At 39.3% G+C, this 15,701-nt stretch overlaps 1 protein-coding gene across 10 annotated transcripts in view; it reads right to left on the bottom strand.

Annotated features, from left to right (window-relative positions):
• The window catches only part of MCTP1 (multiple C2 and transmembrane domain containing 1), a 535,159-nt gene that overhangs the window by 178,185 nt on the left and 341,273 nt on the right, over window positions 1-15,701 (bottom strand). For all 10 annotated transcript variants that reach the window (XM_046000381.1, XM_046000382.1, XM_046000383.1 and 7 more), the window contains 2 exons: window positions 9,587-9,773; window positions 4,014-4,107 (listed from right to left, as the gene is read on the bottom strand). In XM_046000381.1, coding sequence (XP_045856337.1) covers window positions 4,014-4,107; window positions 9,587-9,773 — 281 coding nt within the window. The remainder of the gene's footprint in view (window positions 1-4,013; window positions 4,108-9,586; window positions 9,774-15,701) is intronic.

Genomic DNA, 15,701 nt, shown 5'->3' with positions numbered 1-15,701 from the left:
CACCTTTTCACTGCTTAGTTGAAAGGTAAGTAAGTTGTACTGCAAAGTATTTTTCACTTAATCAAACTTTTTTTCCTCACGAAGACTTTAGCTGATCATCTTTGAAAACCAGAGTGCCACTTTCTCAGGCTGTGAAAGGCTGCCCACAATTTGACTGAAATTTCAATCCACTCTTGTGCCTCGCTCAATGCATGTGTATGTGTGGGAGTTGTAAATTGAGGCCTTAACCACCAGAGTTAATCTCTTTTTTAAATCTGTATTAACCTTAATGATTTGAAGTGCACTGTCCAACACTGGGCTATTGAGACGGAAGAAAAAACTACCCTCGACTATCAACAGTTTATTAGGAGCTTAGCTGAAGTGACCTACTGTAGTAGTGTTCAGCTGAACAAGGCTATAGGCTTTTTGTGGAAAGGGAAAGAATTGAGGGTTTCATTAAAAAGTAATTTGTGCTTTGTACTCACTCATTCAAAGAGAGTCTCAATTGCTCTTTATTCACACAGAGTTAATACAGTATCACAATGTTTCTCAATGAATGTGTTGTAACAAAAGAAAAATTTTACATTTTGAAAGGAAAAAAATTCTTTGTAACTGCAGTAAGATTGATGGCTACTTAAAAGATTATAGAATCTCTTGTTCCCGGGCTCATGTTAAATGATGGAATGCTGTAATTTAAAATTTTTTGCTAAACTATGCAAGTTTGGCTTTATGTTCTGATCATTAAAAATAGTTTTAAAATAGAGCAAAGTTGGTCAAATAGAAGTTTGTCTTGTGAGGCTTGTCCAGAAAAAAAGTGTTCTGAAGCCAACTAAGTATCTTAGAGCGATAGCCTCATTTATAGCTGGCCAGAAGATACTCTGCTTAGCTCAGACAGCCATCAGTGATTTAAAATCTCCCCCTCGCCATCCACAACACTCCTAAATGATTGCTAATTTGAGGATTTGAAGACAGCACCATTGACTCAATTTCCGTTTTTCTAGCTGTTGCTCGGTATCTTGTAGAGCCTAACTATGATTCTTTGAACAAGTAAAAGAGAAAGTATTCAAAGAGCTTATTCGTGCTCCAGATTTAATGGTAAAGACCAGGAAGGATCAGTTTACACATAAATATTTGTCCTTTTCAGAAGTAAAGATTACTTAAAAAATTAGTAGTATATTCAGACATTTCTCACTTAAATATATGGTCCTCAGTTTCTGCCACCATCACAAATGTCATAAAGACCACAAAAGGTCCACGAGTGAGCAAGGTCAAAGACTGAATTATCCTCTTGCCCCTGAACAGTTCAACATCTCTCTCATTCAATTCAGAACACATTGGATTATAAGGTCAGTGTGGAATGAGGAATCATGAGATTTATATCCCTAAAACTGGAGGGAAAAAAATGGAGAATCTGTTATTTAGTATTCCCCAAATTAAAGTTCATTTTATCAGATCAAAATTATGTCTCATTGAATCCCTAGGGAACAGACTATTGTTATTCACATTAATTTACATAGAACCATTAGGAAAGAAATATATCTATTTTTTACAGCTTTGAAAGAACATGTACTTTCACTTCCATAGTGGCATACAGGCCAAGTAGGTTAACACAGTTTGCATATTCATGAAGTTTTAAAAGCAACGACAGCTTCTTTCTAAGAGAAACAAACTTAGATAATTGCATTCAACTTGTGTAATGGGCAGGTATCTAAGCTTTTGAAGTAAAGGGGACTTGAATATTTGTATAAGAAATTATGGTGTCCCCTACAAATGTTCAGTAATAATTTTTAGCTCTTAGGTACCCCCCGAGGTATTGATTCTTTTAGGCCTTTTCCCCCATCTTCAGAGGTTTTCAGCTCAACACTGGGGGATCCCCTCCCTACCGAAAATCCCAGGGAAAGCTGAAGGTGCCTCCCATGACGGTGAATGTCACTACCTTGAACGTCACATTCTGAATTGAGCTGCTGCAGGCAATCAGAGGCTAGGTATGACCTCTGTATGAGAAAGCAATACTGACTTCCTATTCCAGTCTTTAAGTTCATGTCCACAGTGAACCAAAAAAGAGCAATTACTGGGCACCTGGGTGGCACAGCTGGTTAAGCATCAGGCTCTTGGTTTCAGCCCAGGTCATGACCTCAGGATCACGAGATTGAGCCCGGAGTTGGGCTCTGTGTTCAGGGTGGACTCTGCTTGAGTCTCCCTCTCCCTCTGCTCCTCATCCCCCATTCTCTTTCTCTCTCAAATAAACGAATAAATAAATAAGTCTTAAAGAAAAATGAGCAGTTAATCAATCGTTCATTGCTGACTGCTGGTTCTAAGACTTAATGCAACATAATAAAAGAAAAAAAAAGAAATTATTATGCCCAGATTAATTTGAGTATAACCACAACAGAAGTCAGAAAGAAAATGAATAAACTTAACATTCACTAATTGGTTAGCACAAAGAACCAAGTCAGTATACATGCAAAATGGTTATAAACTACCTTCTCTCCCCCTACTTCCAAGTGTTCTGTTTTGAAAGAATATTTGACAGTTGTTACTATCTTCCTGGTTACAAATGAATTGACAATCACCTGTTTAAAGAAACTGTAAACTCTCAACATTTTTATCACACAATAAACAGTCACTTGATACTATGCAAATATTAAAATTTAAAAAATATTACCGTTCTGGGGCAGACATCTGCTATTTTAATTTTAATGCATGTCATCTTTTAATTTGGTTTTGATTCTGTTCTGTTTAGATTTGATGAATTAAAGAAGGGCACCAAACATCATGTAATGGATTTACAAGCTCTTAGGTGGTGGGAAAAGTGAGTTTCTCCCTTTTAGATAAGTCCACTACCTTACTAGGATCAACTTGTTGAACATTCACGATGGTAAGCATGTTTCTAAAAATAATAAGCGGATGCTTTCCTTCGGGAGGAGCAAAATTTACCAAAAAATTGGTGAAGCCAGTGCTCTTTGTTATCCATCTTGAGTTAGACAATTTACAAAATGGTGTAAGTATGCCCCAAACCCATGAAACTAGAGAGTAAATGAATGGTCACATAATTGCAAATTCAAAACAATGATTTCATTCTGGAAATTGATGAAATAATTACCATTAGTGAATCAATACATCACAGAAACAGCGATATCCAAATTAGGAAGTTTTAACAGATAAGACTGATTTCAGCATTTTTACAGGTTCATTTCTTGGTTAAAAAATTTAGAACAATGTAGATGCTTAATTCAGATCCAGATGTGCTAAGGAATTTTAACAACAAAAAAGTTGAACCAGCAACCCAGATGCCAGGAGTTCATACCAAATAATCAAATATTTTACACTTAAAATCTCAGTAAACTATGCAACAGAGTTCGTGTGTGTTGGACTTGTAAGTGTTGATGTTACGGTATCATCTCAGGGAAGCTGATACTGCCTGAGAGAAGATGTAGCATTACTCCAAAATGCCAAAATGATGAAACCTGGAAGAAATATTCCCACTACGTTGGATAAACTTTGGAAAAGGCAACAATTTGAAAGTTATTTTACTCTCTATTGTTTGTTTGTTTTTTAAAGATTTTATTTAGCTATTCAACAGAGATAGACAGTGAGAGAGGGAACACAAGCAGGGGGAGCGGGAGAGGGAAAAGCAGGCTTCCCCCCTGAGCAGGGAGCCAGATGCGGGGCTCGATCCCAGGACCTGAGATCATGGCCTGAGCCAAAGGCAGATATTTAACAACTGAGCCACCCAGGCACCTCTCTATTGTTTGTTTTTAATACATTACCTTTCTTTCAAAAAGCAGAAACAGTGTAAAAATTGGGTGGGGCAATTCTTATAAGATCAAACCTGAAACCTTATATTAGTTACTTTGATGATACAGTCAGGTAAAATGATATGGTGTGAGATCGGCACACTGCTCGATATGTATATATGATATATAATAATGATTATAAATATATATATTACATATTAAATATTACAATATATTGTATATATTAGAGTAATATACATAAATAAGTACAGACAATAGAATTGCCTCATTTCTTACCTGTGACATCAGCAACCATCAATCCTTCTGCTCTGATTACTTTCACCTGGAGAAATCCCACATCTTTCAGGTTGTGAAATATCCTCAGTGGGCTCTGAAAGACCCCAACAGCAGTGTTAGAAAAGAAAGGTCCTAGAGGGTCTCAAAGAGCATGTGAGGAAAAACCAAGTTTTTTTTTTTTTTTAAAGATTTTATTTCTTTATTTGACAGACAGAGATCACAAGTAGGCAGAGAAGCAGGCAGAGAGAGAGGAAGGGAAGCAGGCTCCCCGCTGAGCAGAAAGCCCAATGTGGGGCTCAATCCCAGGACCCTGGGATCATGACCTAAGCCCAAGGCAGAGAGAGGCTTTAACCCACTGAGCCACCCAGGCGCCCCGAAACACCAAGTTTTATCATTGATCTCAGGATGCTGCTTAAGCTATTCAAAGGGATATTTGTGTTTCTTCATTACAGATTACCCTTCCACCATCATTAACGTGCACAGACACATAGACACACACATATGTATTGACGTAGATAATTGTTGCTACATGAAACTCTTTGAAAGAATAAAAAAACCACATTTCTTCCCCATAATTATCGGTGAACAATGGTGAACAATAAATTATAGAATAGTATATGCCTACTTTTCCCCTTCAATCTCCTTTACCAAAGCACTCCAAAGAATCTGTTGTCTATGGGCACAATGGTTTGGAGACTAATGATCGTTAGTACTGAGTCTTAGGTTGTTGATCATGAAACACACTTCAGCCTTTAGGATTAAGAAAGTCAATATTAATTTTTTTTTTTTTTTTTTTTTTTTACTGTTTTCCTCTTGGTGAGTTTGGAAATTGCTTGTGCTAGATGAGGGTTGAATTACTGAAATACTATTCTAATATTTGATTCAAAAGATTTACATAGTTCTATGAATGTTTTAGGGAAAAAAATCACATATAATTTCTAAAAGAAGTCAAATTGATCACTAAGAATAAATTCAAAAGTGATGAATAATTTTTCTTAAGTTTGTAATTTTACTTGCCATTGTAGTATGTATAGAAGAGGGAAATTATGGGGCACCTGGGTGGCTCAGATGGTTAAGCATCTGCCTTTGGCTCAGATCATGATCCCAGCTCCTGGGATCAAGGCCCACATCAGGCTCCCTGCTCAGCGGAGAGCCTGCTTCACCCTCTCCCTCTGCTGCTCCACCTGCTTTTGCTCTCTTGCTTTCTCTGTCAAATAAATAAAGTCTTTTAAAAAATTTAAAATAAAAAAAAGAAGTAGGGAAATTTTAGTAGAAGAATCAGATCCAAAGGATAAAACCTATTTAATTTCAGAGTCCATAGTCTCTGAAATTAAATAGGTTTTAAAAACAACCTGAGGGTTTTGAAGGGTCAGGGGTGGGAGGTTGGGGCAACCTGAGGGTTTTGAAGGGTCAGGGGTGGGAGGTTGGGGGAACAGGTGGTGGGTAATGGGGAGGGCACGTTTTGCATGGAGCACTGGGTGTTGTGCAAAAAGAATGAATACTGTTACGCTGAAAAAATAAATAAAATGGGAAAAAAAACCCTATTTAATTTCACAAATTAACAATGGCAGTGATTGGGGAAATATAGTACCTGAAGGCATTAAAAGAGAGATACCAATGTAATAATTCATAAATTCTTAAAAAGAGTAAGTATTAATGGAGAACACTGATATGCATTTGCTTGTTTACACTTCCTAGCATTTTACTTATAACAAGACCAGCATTTCTACTCAATACAGAATAATACAGTAAGGTATTTCAGTATACTTCAGTATAATACAGAAAGGTACTTCTGTATTATAATCCCTAAAATGCTTTAAGACCAGGGAGCATAACATAACAAAGTAATCAAACTGTTACTAAACAACATTCCCGTCCTTGTATTAAGGATGTGAGAATACTGACAAGCAGGAACTTACTGAGATATTACCCTTATCAGTCCTGTATGACTAGCCACTGTGTACACTAAAGCTATGACCTTGGTATGCTGAGAGGAGGAAATGCAGATACATGGGTGATCCCAGAGTCTAATTTTAAGAGTGTTGAGCACAGGATTAGCTCTTAATCTTGTATTGTTTTTAAGCAGTGGTTTATCACCCAAAATCTATTGAAACTACCCAGATAACAGGGTTGAGGAAAAATGCACCTCTCTTTCCTTTTAAATTCGTGTAAGAGAAGGGTTTAACGGTGGGAACTTGAGACAGCAGTGTTATAATTCGGAGGTTTGTAGGCATGTTGTTTTCCTGATTCAGTAACCTCAGGTTTGAGAAGCTTCTCCTTATCTCCGAGCTTCCAAGTGTTATAACACTTATAAGCCAGGTAAGTCTCCTATCTTAATCATAGAGAAGGGTTTTATCAAAAGGTTTCTGTCCTTTAATTGTCGGGTGCAATTGAAACCAAGTTTCACTGTGTCTGAAACAAATCTCATCAGTCCTCGGGCTGAGAATTGTTTCTACGAGTAACCTTCCCTGCCCAGACATGTAGCTTCTGATGCTTCAGCTCCGATGTTCTGCTTCTCATTTGGAGGGGTAATTATTGTTTGAAGGGTTTCTTTCCCCCAATCAGCTGACACTCAGGAATTTACTGCCAACTTCAACTGTTTAGGCCAGTGACCCATCGCTTATAAGAAGAATTCCAAAAAAAAAAAAAAAAAAAAAGGCAAAAAACTTAAATATATCAGTTTAAAAATAGACCTTTCAGGAATGCTTCATCAAGAGGTACTCCTGCCCTGTTATTTATGGTTATTTTAGAAGGCCTCAAAACCTGGATGCCTTCTGAAGCCAGAAATTTCCATAGCAGAGGAATCTATGATTTGCTGTGAATCCTTTCAGCCCTCAATAGATGGGAAAAGATTGAAATGCTCTGGAGAGGAGTCCTCTTTATTTTTTTAATGAAAGGCTGTATAATATATTTTCTCTATGGCTGCAGCAGCTGTCAGGGAGAGCATCTCAGTTCAGCTCTATTACAGGAGAGGCAATACCCCGTCCTATGGCATCGAGATGCTCTGAGGGGCCGGCGCTGATTGACAGCTTGTCACCATGACGTCTTATTCCATCTCTGTTATGGAGAAAATTAATGTCACACCACCAGCCTTATGACTCGCTGTCATCTTAGAACCGCTCACCTTTTATCAATGCTCTAAATAACATTTCAAGCCCATCGTCTCACGGTGGACAATCCGGTCAAGGGACATTAAATCAGATGACTGTGAAATGTCATAATAAAAATGGAATGCTAACAACTTCTTCTCTAAACTAGCTCCTCTGGTTTTTAAACTGTGACAAGGGGGAGCAAGGGTTCAGCATACCCGTTCTGAAAAGGTCATACAATCGCTCTTGGTCTACTACCCATTACTACCCGCCCCCTAGTGACCTTCCCTGCCTTCCTCTCCCCAAAAGAAAAAAAGAAAAAAGAAAAATGGAATTAGCCATCTTTTCAGAATGAGGTGATCAAATAATGGCTCACACAGTAATGTCTGTTTAATTTGTGGGGCTTCAAAGCGTTACAACGAACAACTGAACGACAGAAACGGAGAGCTTTTCCAGGGGTCAGTTCATTTACTTTCCTCACTATGGCCAGGGCCAAATCACATTCATAAGTTTCACCTAAAATTTAAAAAATAAACACGTTCTCCCAAGAAAACATATGAATAATTTCCCAAATAACCTCCTCTGTATGTTTCTCTGAAACAAGTGATGTTTCAGACATGATACAGCATTCATTCATTTCATAATCTGTGTAATAAAAAGGAAACACGCGGAAACAACCCAGTATGGGTCTCTGTCCTTGTATTACTACAAGCAATTATAATATATGTGCTATACTGCCTACAGTAGCTTTGTAGCAACGAGGTCTCCAGAGGGAGATACAGGTCTATGCTTGAAATGCAGGGCTAAAACAAAAACAAAAACAAAACAAACAAACCAAAAAACACATTTAAATATGGTTCACTTTTTAATATGTCGAGCAGCTTATAATCGGAGAATCAGCCGGGGCATCCACACAATATTTTACATTTTATTCGAATAATAACTAACATTTGGAAGAAACTGCGGAAACAAATATCCAAATCCTGAATGGAAATGGCCGATTTAAGGAAGCCCATCCGGCAAAAAAAAAAAAAAAAAGAAAAATCAATAATAGTTGGATTATTCCTAATTACCTAGCCTAGCACTATCATTCTAATATATGGGATAGCATCAAATATTAATCCATAAAATACAGTCTCATAATACCCAGAATTTTTATATTAATATACCAATTAGCTCCTTTAAAATTGTTTCCACTCACAAGGCTCACTCCTGGTAAGAGAAGAACATGTTTTTGTGGGTACCAAAATGTGAAATGATTCTCATAATTGCAATCACATGTTAGAAGACGCCCAACAATACGTTGGGCTCTTAGGTGGTTTAAAAATATATAGTATTTAGCCTTGCTAAGTCACCTCTATTAAACTGTTTATGATAACAGCATTGGTGGATGAGTTGTACAAGCATTAGCAGACAGCTGATTCGGTGGAGATAGCCAGAATAAATTTGCTGAAACGTACATCCTGCTAATCTGTTTGAAGAATATTGTAGAGCATTAGTACCGGTACTTCATGTTATCTGCACAGCCTGATAAGGTACATCTTTATTAAATTCAGTTATTGGAAGGATGTCAGTCAGCAAATAGGAATATTTTAGAATCTTAAAAAAAAAAATTAAGCGGTTCTTTGTTAGTCTGGGCTTGGTTTCATGGCTGAATGTCTAGAGAAGCCTTCTAAACACCTGGCAGCATTGTACAATACAAGCTTTGTCATTTTAAGTGGAAAAGCTTTTTTCCCCCAGCTTCATGGGTACTGAGGCATTCACTTTTTCGAGCCGCCATTGAGAGAGAATGGTGGAGTAAGAGCTCCCCTCTCTGTTGATTCACGAAAACTACAGGTTGGAAAACGCACAGAGGGAGGATGCTGGGAAATAGGTAGATGGGCTGTGGAGATTTTGGTTTGGTGAAATTTGAGAAGCATACTTCCTGTAGTGACTCACTATCCCACCCCATCATGCCACAAGTGATCAAAAGGTAAGGAGGTTTCCTTTTAATTATATTTCACATTCAATTAAAATAAGATAAAGGAATGAAGTGAGGCTTTTCTAAGCAGTTGAAATAAAAATTCCTTCTGTGAATATCCTCTCGTTACCAAGCTACTAATTAACGTAGGTGTCATTAATTCCATTTCAAACTTGGAAAGACAAAGAACTCTTAATTGCAATTACAAAGGGTCAATGAATTAATTTTGAGGTAATATTCTGTATGCTTGACTTTCCTTTATGAGAAGTTGCCTTGCAGGATAGATAGTTGAGCTGCGTGACAAGATCACTGCAGGAGGCTCAGAATCTAGAACTTGGTTTGGAAGAGACTCTAGAGAGGAGCAGGTATGCGGACCTCAGGGCAACGGCATCTGCAATTGTCCAGCTCTCTGTTTCTGCGGACTCAACGGTCACACAGCCCTTCTGATGTAATTCTTTCACTCCAGGTAAATCATTTACCAACTCATCACACATGACCCTGAATTAGGAGGGTTACATACGTACATATCTCCTTAAGATTTCCTCCCGTTCTTTCTGGTCCTCCAGGGAGTTGATGGAGAGGTCCGAGATGCTGACTGTGGCCGAAGCTGTCAGGGTGACCAGCAGTACCAAGTGCCCCTCACCCTCCTCCAGCTGCAACTCCAACTTGTGTGTCTGTTCCCTACTGAGGGACGACAGGTCCACCTGGCACCTGGAAACAAATGTTTTGAATTAGCAAATGGCTACTTCTTTTCTTTTCTTTTTTTTTCTTTCATTTCTCTTCTCTTCTCTTCTTCCCCATCCCTCCCTCCTTTTTTCTTCCTTCTTTCCTTCCTTTTTTGTCACATCAAACAGTGAAAGTGCAGGCTGGTCAGAGCTATGTGAAAAATAAATCAATAGAAACACTTGAACCACTGGAAGGATGAATCTTTCATCTGGCACACTTTCTTCAAAAATTTAGATCCTGATTACTTTTAGTGTCTAATTTCTTATTTCTGTAAGATACAAAAAACATGTTTATCTGATTCTATTACTACCCACTGTCACTGTATTCATAAATCGGGAGGCACTTTCAATGCCTGGATGGCCTAGTTAAGTGGAGCTTTGCCTACAGAAAGATTAACAAGAGCTGTCTGGAGAGGCAAACCACCGAGAATGTGGGTTCTTGTGTAGGATTTAAAACAATGGGTGTTCTTCCTTCATTCATGAATGTTATTAAGCAATGAATAAAATATGTACTTTGATGATGGCATAAGGTTTTACATTTTAAAAACCAAGCCACTTTATTCATAGAACATCACACATAAATCTAAATAAAAAACCAAATCCTCCAAAAAATTATACCTCAAGGGTTATGTACCAGCGTTTTACTAAGAGAGGTTTCACAACATGGCAGCCCATGCTTGATAAGCTCTTCTCTCAGAGCTAAACACCTTGCAAACTCATTTCATAAAAATGTCAATTGATTTGGATGAGAGAGATACTAAGGTGACAGCAAAGCCAATAAACTGAGAGAAAGGGGGCGGAAATGAATAAAAGGCATTTAAAACAGGAAATAGACAATTTTAAGCATAAATGTGGCAACATATCATAAACAGGGGAGTCAGCTATTAGGGACTTATTAAATTTTTGTTCTTCCCTCTTCTTTTTTTAAAAAAGATTTTATTTATTTATTTGACACACAGAGAGAAATTACGAGTAGGCAGAGAGGCAGGCAGAGAGAGAGGGAGCAGGGACCCTGGTGTTGGACTCTATCCCAGGACCCTGAGATCATGGCCTGAGCCAAAGGCAGAGGCTTAAACCACTGAGCCACCCAGGTGCCCTGTTCTTCCTTATTCTTTACTCCACTTATTGTCTATTGTTTGCGTTTTTTTTTTTTTAAAGATAGTTTGTTTATTTATTTATTTGACAGAGAGAGATGCAGAGAGAGAGGGAGCATAAGCAGGGGGAGTGGGAGAGGAAGAAGCAGGCTTCCGATCGAGCAGGGAGCCGGATGTGGGCCTCAATCCCAGAATCCTGGGATCATGACCTGAGCCGAAGGCAGACGCTTAACAACTGAGCCACCCACGCGTGCTACTGCTTTGCTTTTAAATTAAAATTTCTATGAATAGGTCTTCAATGCTAATAGTTGGGTTCAAACATCTCTTTAGTATGAGTAAATTTAGAAATGAACCAAAACCTGCATTTTCCTCCTATTCGTGCCTATCAAAAATGACAAGACAGATACCTGGGACTGAAGCAACTGAGAGGAAGAGGAGTACAGATGCAAGAAATGAAAAGAAAAAGCAACACCCTGGTCAGGGACAGAACATCCATGTGTGTCAATGCTAACTACTGAAGGAGAGCAGGAAATCAGAGTCTGTAGCAAGTCTGGACAACATCTTCCTCAAGGGAGAACGTATATCCAATAACTTCATTGCTTCTGCGAATACAACAAGAATTTCAAAATACTTTCATGCTGTTCCCTTAAACTCTGAAGGCTGAAGAACACACCAAATCCTTGTTCTAAAGTTCTAATTTTAAATGGAATTAAAAGTTCTTGTCAATAACACTTGGACCAAATTGAGGAGAAAGATGTGATGGTGGGGCGCCTGGGTGGCTCAGTGGGTTAAAGCCTCTGCCTTCAGCTCAGTTCATGATCTCAGGGTCCTGGGATGGAGCCCCGCATCAGGCTCTCTGCTCAGCAGGGAGCCTGCTTCCCCTCCTCTCTCTCTGCCTGCCTCTCTGCCTACTTGTGATCTCTGTCTGTCAAATAAATAAAATCTTTAAAAAAAAAAAAAAAGAAAGATGCAATGGTGACAACCAACCAATCAAATGCATTCTCTAAGAAAAAGGGAAAACGTCATTATGATTTTCTACAGATCTTTCCAGCAACCGGCAGAGCGTCTCACCTGTAGTTTGTTGAATATGAGTTCATCTCGGATTAGATTGGGAGTATGATACTGGAGAATTAAACATGGGTTACAATTCGCACAGTACTTTTGGTTGGATAAAGTTGGGAACAAGAACGGTCCTTCACTTATTTGGATCCTGCATGTCTCAATCCCTTCCTTGCCTTACTCTTCCATGTGACACTACACCACTCTTAAAATACACTGACCCCTTCTGGAAGGTTTCTTTCTATGGCTATTACCATTTGACACAGGTCATATGGATGCTGGCTTACTCTTAATTCATCTTAGAGTCATTGTGTTGGATGCTCTAGAGTTGGGGAAGGTGCTATAAAGACGGTTTAGTCCAAGAGTTTCCAACTGGCAACTTGCAGAACACATCTGGTCCATGGATGTGTCCTCTGACTTAACTGCTGTCCCTAGTACTATCTATTATTTACACAACCTCACTTCACTCTATATCTGGTTCAAACTTGCATGGGTATTTGTGATCCTCACAATCTCCTTCGTTTAGCAACAAGAAAACTGAAGGCCAGGGAAATGATATGACTTAATGACTTAATGGAGATATACAGTTAGTTGCTAGCAAAACGAGGAACTGAACTTAGAAGAGTGGAATCGGAGATGTAGGCTTTTTTCCCGGGCTAGTTTTCATTAAGTAACTGTATCCCAGGACAAAGTGTGTCTATTTGCAATGGTTCTAGGTGAAATCTGGGCTTGTTTCTAACAGAAAAAATTATCTCAGTTTTCAAGCATGGAATTATGTAATTTTGTACTTTTAAAATATATATAAGCTATAGAAGAAGACTGTAAGTTATTGCTCTTGTAAGAAGATAAACTTAGAAAGATATACATATTGAATTTAAAAAACTGAAGCTAATAAAATTTAACTTGGTAAATTGTCGGGAGGATTATGCTTTTTTGCTGCAACTAAAGTTTCAAAATGTTTGTGCAGAAATAGTGTCAGATCCTTTCCTATATGTAATGCTTCAGAATTTTGACTTTAATAATTCCAATATAGAAAATGTCTATTAATATAAATGTATTGGAAGAGAGTATTAATGGCTCCAAGGTTCTTTTTACTAGTTTGGGGTCAGCTCTTCTATTCATCTAAAAACTCTGCTGAGGAGTGAGGCTCAGATGCCACTTTATTTTTTTATTTTTATTTTTATTATTATTTTTTTAAAGACTTATTTATTTGACAGATAGAGATCACAAGTAGGCAGAGAGGCAGGCAGAGAGAGAGAGAGGAGGAGGAAGCAGGCTCCCTGCTGAGCAGAGAGCCGGATGCGGGGCTCGATCCCAGGACCCTGGGATCATGACGCGAGCCAAAGGCAGAGGCTTTAACCCACTGAACCACCCAGGTGCCCCTTTATTATTATTTTTTTAAGATTTTATTTATTTATTTGACAGAGGGAGATCACAAGTAGGCAGAGCAGCAGGCAGAGAGAGGGGGAAGCAGGCTCCCTGCTGAGCAGAGAGCCCAATGTGGGGCTCGATCCCAGGACCCTGGGATCATGACCTGAGCTGAAGGCAGAGGCCTTAACCCACTGAGCCACCCAGGCTCCCCTCAGATGCCATTTTAAATGAAATGTCATCTGATAATTGAGCAAAATTGTCTTGTTAACTTGAGAAAAAAGTTAGCATTATAGCATCACTGATACTGCATTAAATGGGTATTAAATCAAATTATTGCTGGAATTTGCTGGAAAAAAAGGTTTTGTTGCTGTTGAATAAATATATACAAAGATGGAACTCCTGTAAAAGAGTCTATTGCAAAGTGACCCCAGTACTTACCCCTATAGGGTCAGTGCCATGATTTGAATGTTTGTCTCCAAAATTCGTATGTTGGAACCTATTGGTCAATGTTACGGTATTAGGAGTGGGGCCTTTGGGTGGTGATTAGATCCTCAGGGTGGATCCTTCAAGAATGAGATTAGCGCCTCAGAGAAGAGGCCCCAGAGAGATCCCTCACCCCTCTGCCATGTAAGGACACAGAGAAAATACAATAGTCAATGAACCAAGAAGCCAGACACAGAATCTGCTGGTGTCTTGATCTTGGACTCACCAGCTTCTAGAACTGTGAGGAATAAATTTCTGTTGTTTACAAACATGTAGTCTGTGGTGATCTGGTATAGCAGTGTAACAGGCAGATTCACCTGTATTGAGCTCATCTGTACTGTTAAAACCGAAAGAAAGAAGGGTTCACATTTTGATATAGGGTTCTACATTTTGGATATAGAAGTCCTCAGTGGTCATTTGGGCAGTCAGAATAGGCATAAATTAATAGTTTCAAACTGATATCAAAATGAGAATGCAAGGGGCGCCTGGGTGGCTCAGTGGGCTAAAGTCTTTGCCTTTGGCTCAGGTCATGATCCCGGGGTCCTGGGACCGGGCCCCGCATCGGGCTCTCTGCTCAGCAAGGAGCCTGCTTCCTCCTCTTTCTCTCTCTGCCTGCCTCTCTGCCTACTTGTGATCCCTGTCTGTCAAATAAATAAATGAATAAATTCTTTTAAATACATTAGAATGCAAAATTTAAAAAGTACTGAAGCAAATTTATGGAGTACATATACCATATATGTACACAGGATAAAGAGCTCAGGATCGGGAGTCAGATTCCCTTGGTTTCAGCCATCTGTCACTAATTAGTTTTATGACCTTTCCCAAGACAACTTACCCCCTTGAATTCCAGTTTTCACACCTGTGATATGAGGTAATTGAACTAGATGAACTTACAAAGTCCTGCAAACCCCAAATTTCACACTTCACTACAACTCTCTCCATGCTTACACTTGTTTACCTCTTCTTTTCTTTGCAATTCCACAAGCCAAACAACTAAGAGACCAAATTCATCTTACAGGCAATGAAATATTATTCCTCAAATGTATTACTCCCCCTCAAATTCTTAATTTGATGCTAGAAAGCAGATCATCTCATCTCTTCGAAACTGGCTCTCAAGGAACACCAACGGGTACCTCAAAAGTCACCATGGAGGGGAGAAAGCTGAAGAACTAGGGTGTGGACTCTTCTCTCTGGTTCAAAGAGCAGCTCCTCTTGCATCTGTTTCATGTTGGTGTTCCACATGTAGGTCTGAAAACTTATTGGATATGTATACATCCCCTTAGTTCTCCTGGAGTCATGGCCTCCTGGATTTTCTGCTGCCTGCTTTGCTACAGCTGTGACTCTGGCTGTGCCTTCCCAAGGGACTGCTTTTCATCCCACCACCATGACCAATTAACTGTGGTTGGGTCCTTATGGGGCTTCCACCTAGGACTGGCTCAATGTTCACTTGCCAAAATAAGCTGGGCTCTTCCCTGGCTGCCACCGTGCCTTGAGGCCCAACAGCCACATGCCCCAAGTTTCTGGCTTCTAAGATTGCTTCTATGTTTGGATAAAAAGCCACACTGTGGGTTGTGGGATCTGGTTCCCTGATCACCTGTCAAAGTAGCCAGATGAAACAAGGCAGAAGTTGTCTTCTTGCGGGGTGAACTGAGATTGATGGAATAGGAGATGGGAAGGTAATTCCTCACACCTCCTTGCTGCTCACAGAGTGCCTCAAAGTAGGATTCTCCATATTGCCTGTGCACATGCAGCCAAGTGGGTGCACAGCAACCAGCTATGTCTCTGAAACACAGGAAGCAGGGGTCCTCCCCGTAACATACTGCCTTGTGTTGCCTCCCAGTCTTCCCTGCTTTATGTTCTTTCTCTCTCCCCTGCAGTGCTTCGGATTGTATCTCCCAATGATTAGC

This window comes from Meles meles, chromosome 3 (assembly GCF_922984935.1).
Source record: "Meles meles chromosome 3, mMelMel3.1 paternal haplotype, whole genome shotgun sequence".
Taxonomy (NCBI): domain Eukaryota; kingdom Metazoa; phylum Chordata; class Mammalia; order Carnivora; family Mustelidae; genus Meles; species Meles meles.
Note: the sequence above shows the minus strand (reverse complement) of the source record. Positions and strands in the feature narration are given on the sequence as shown.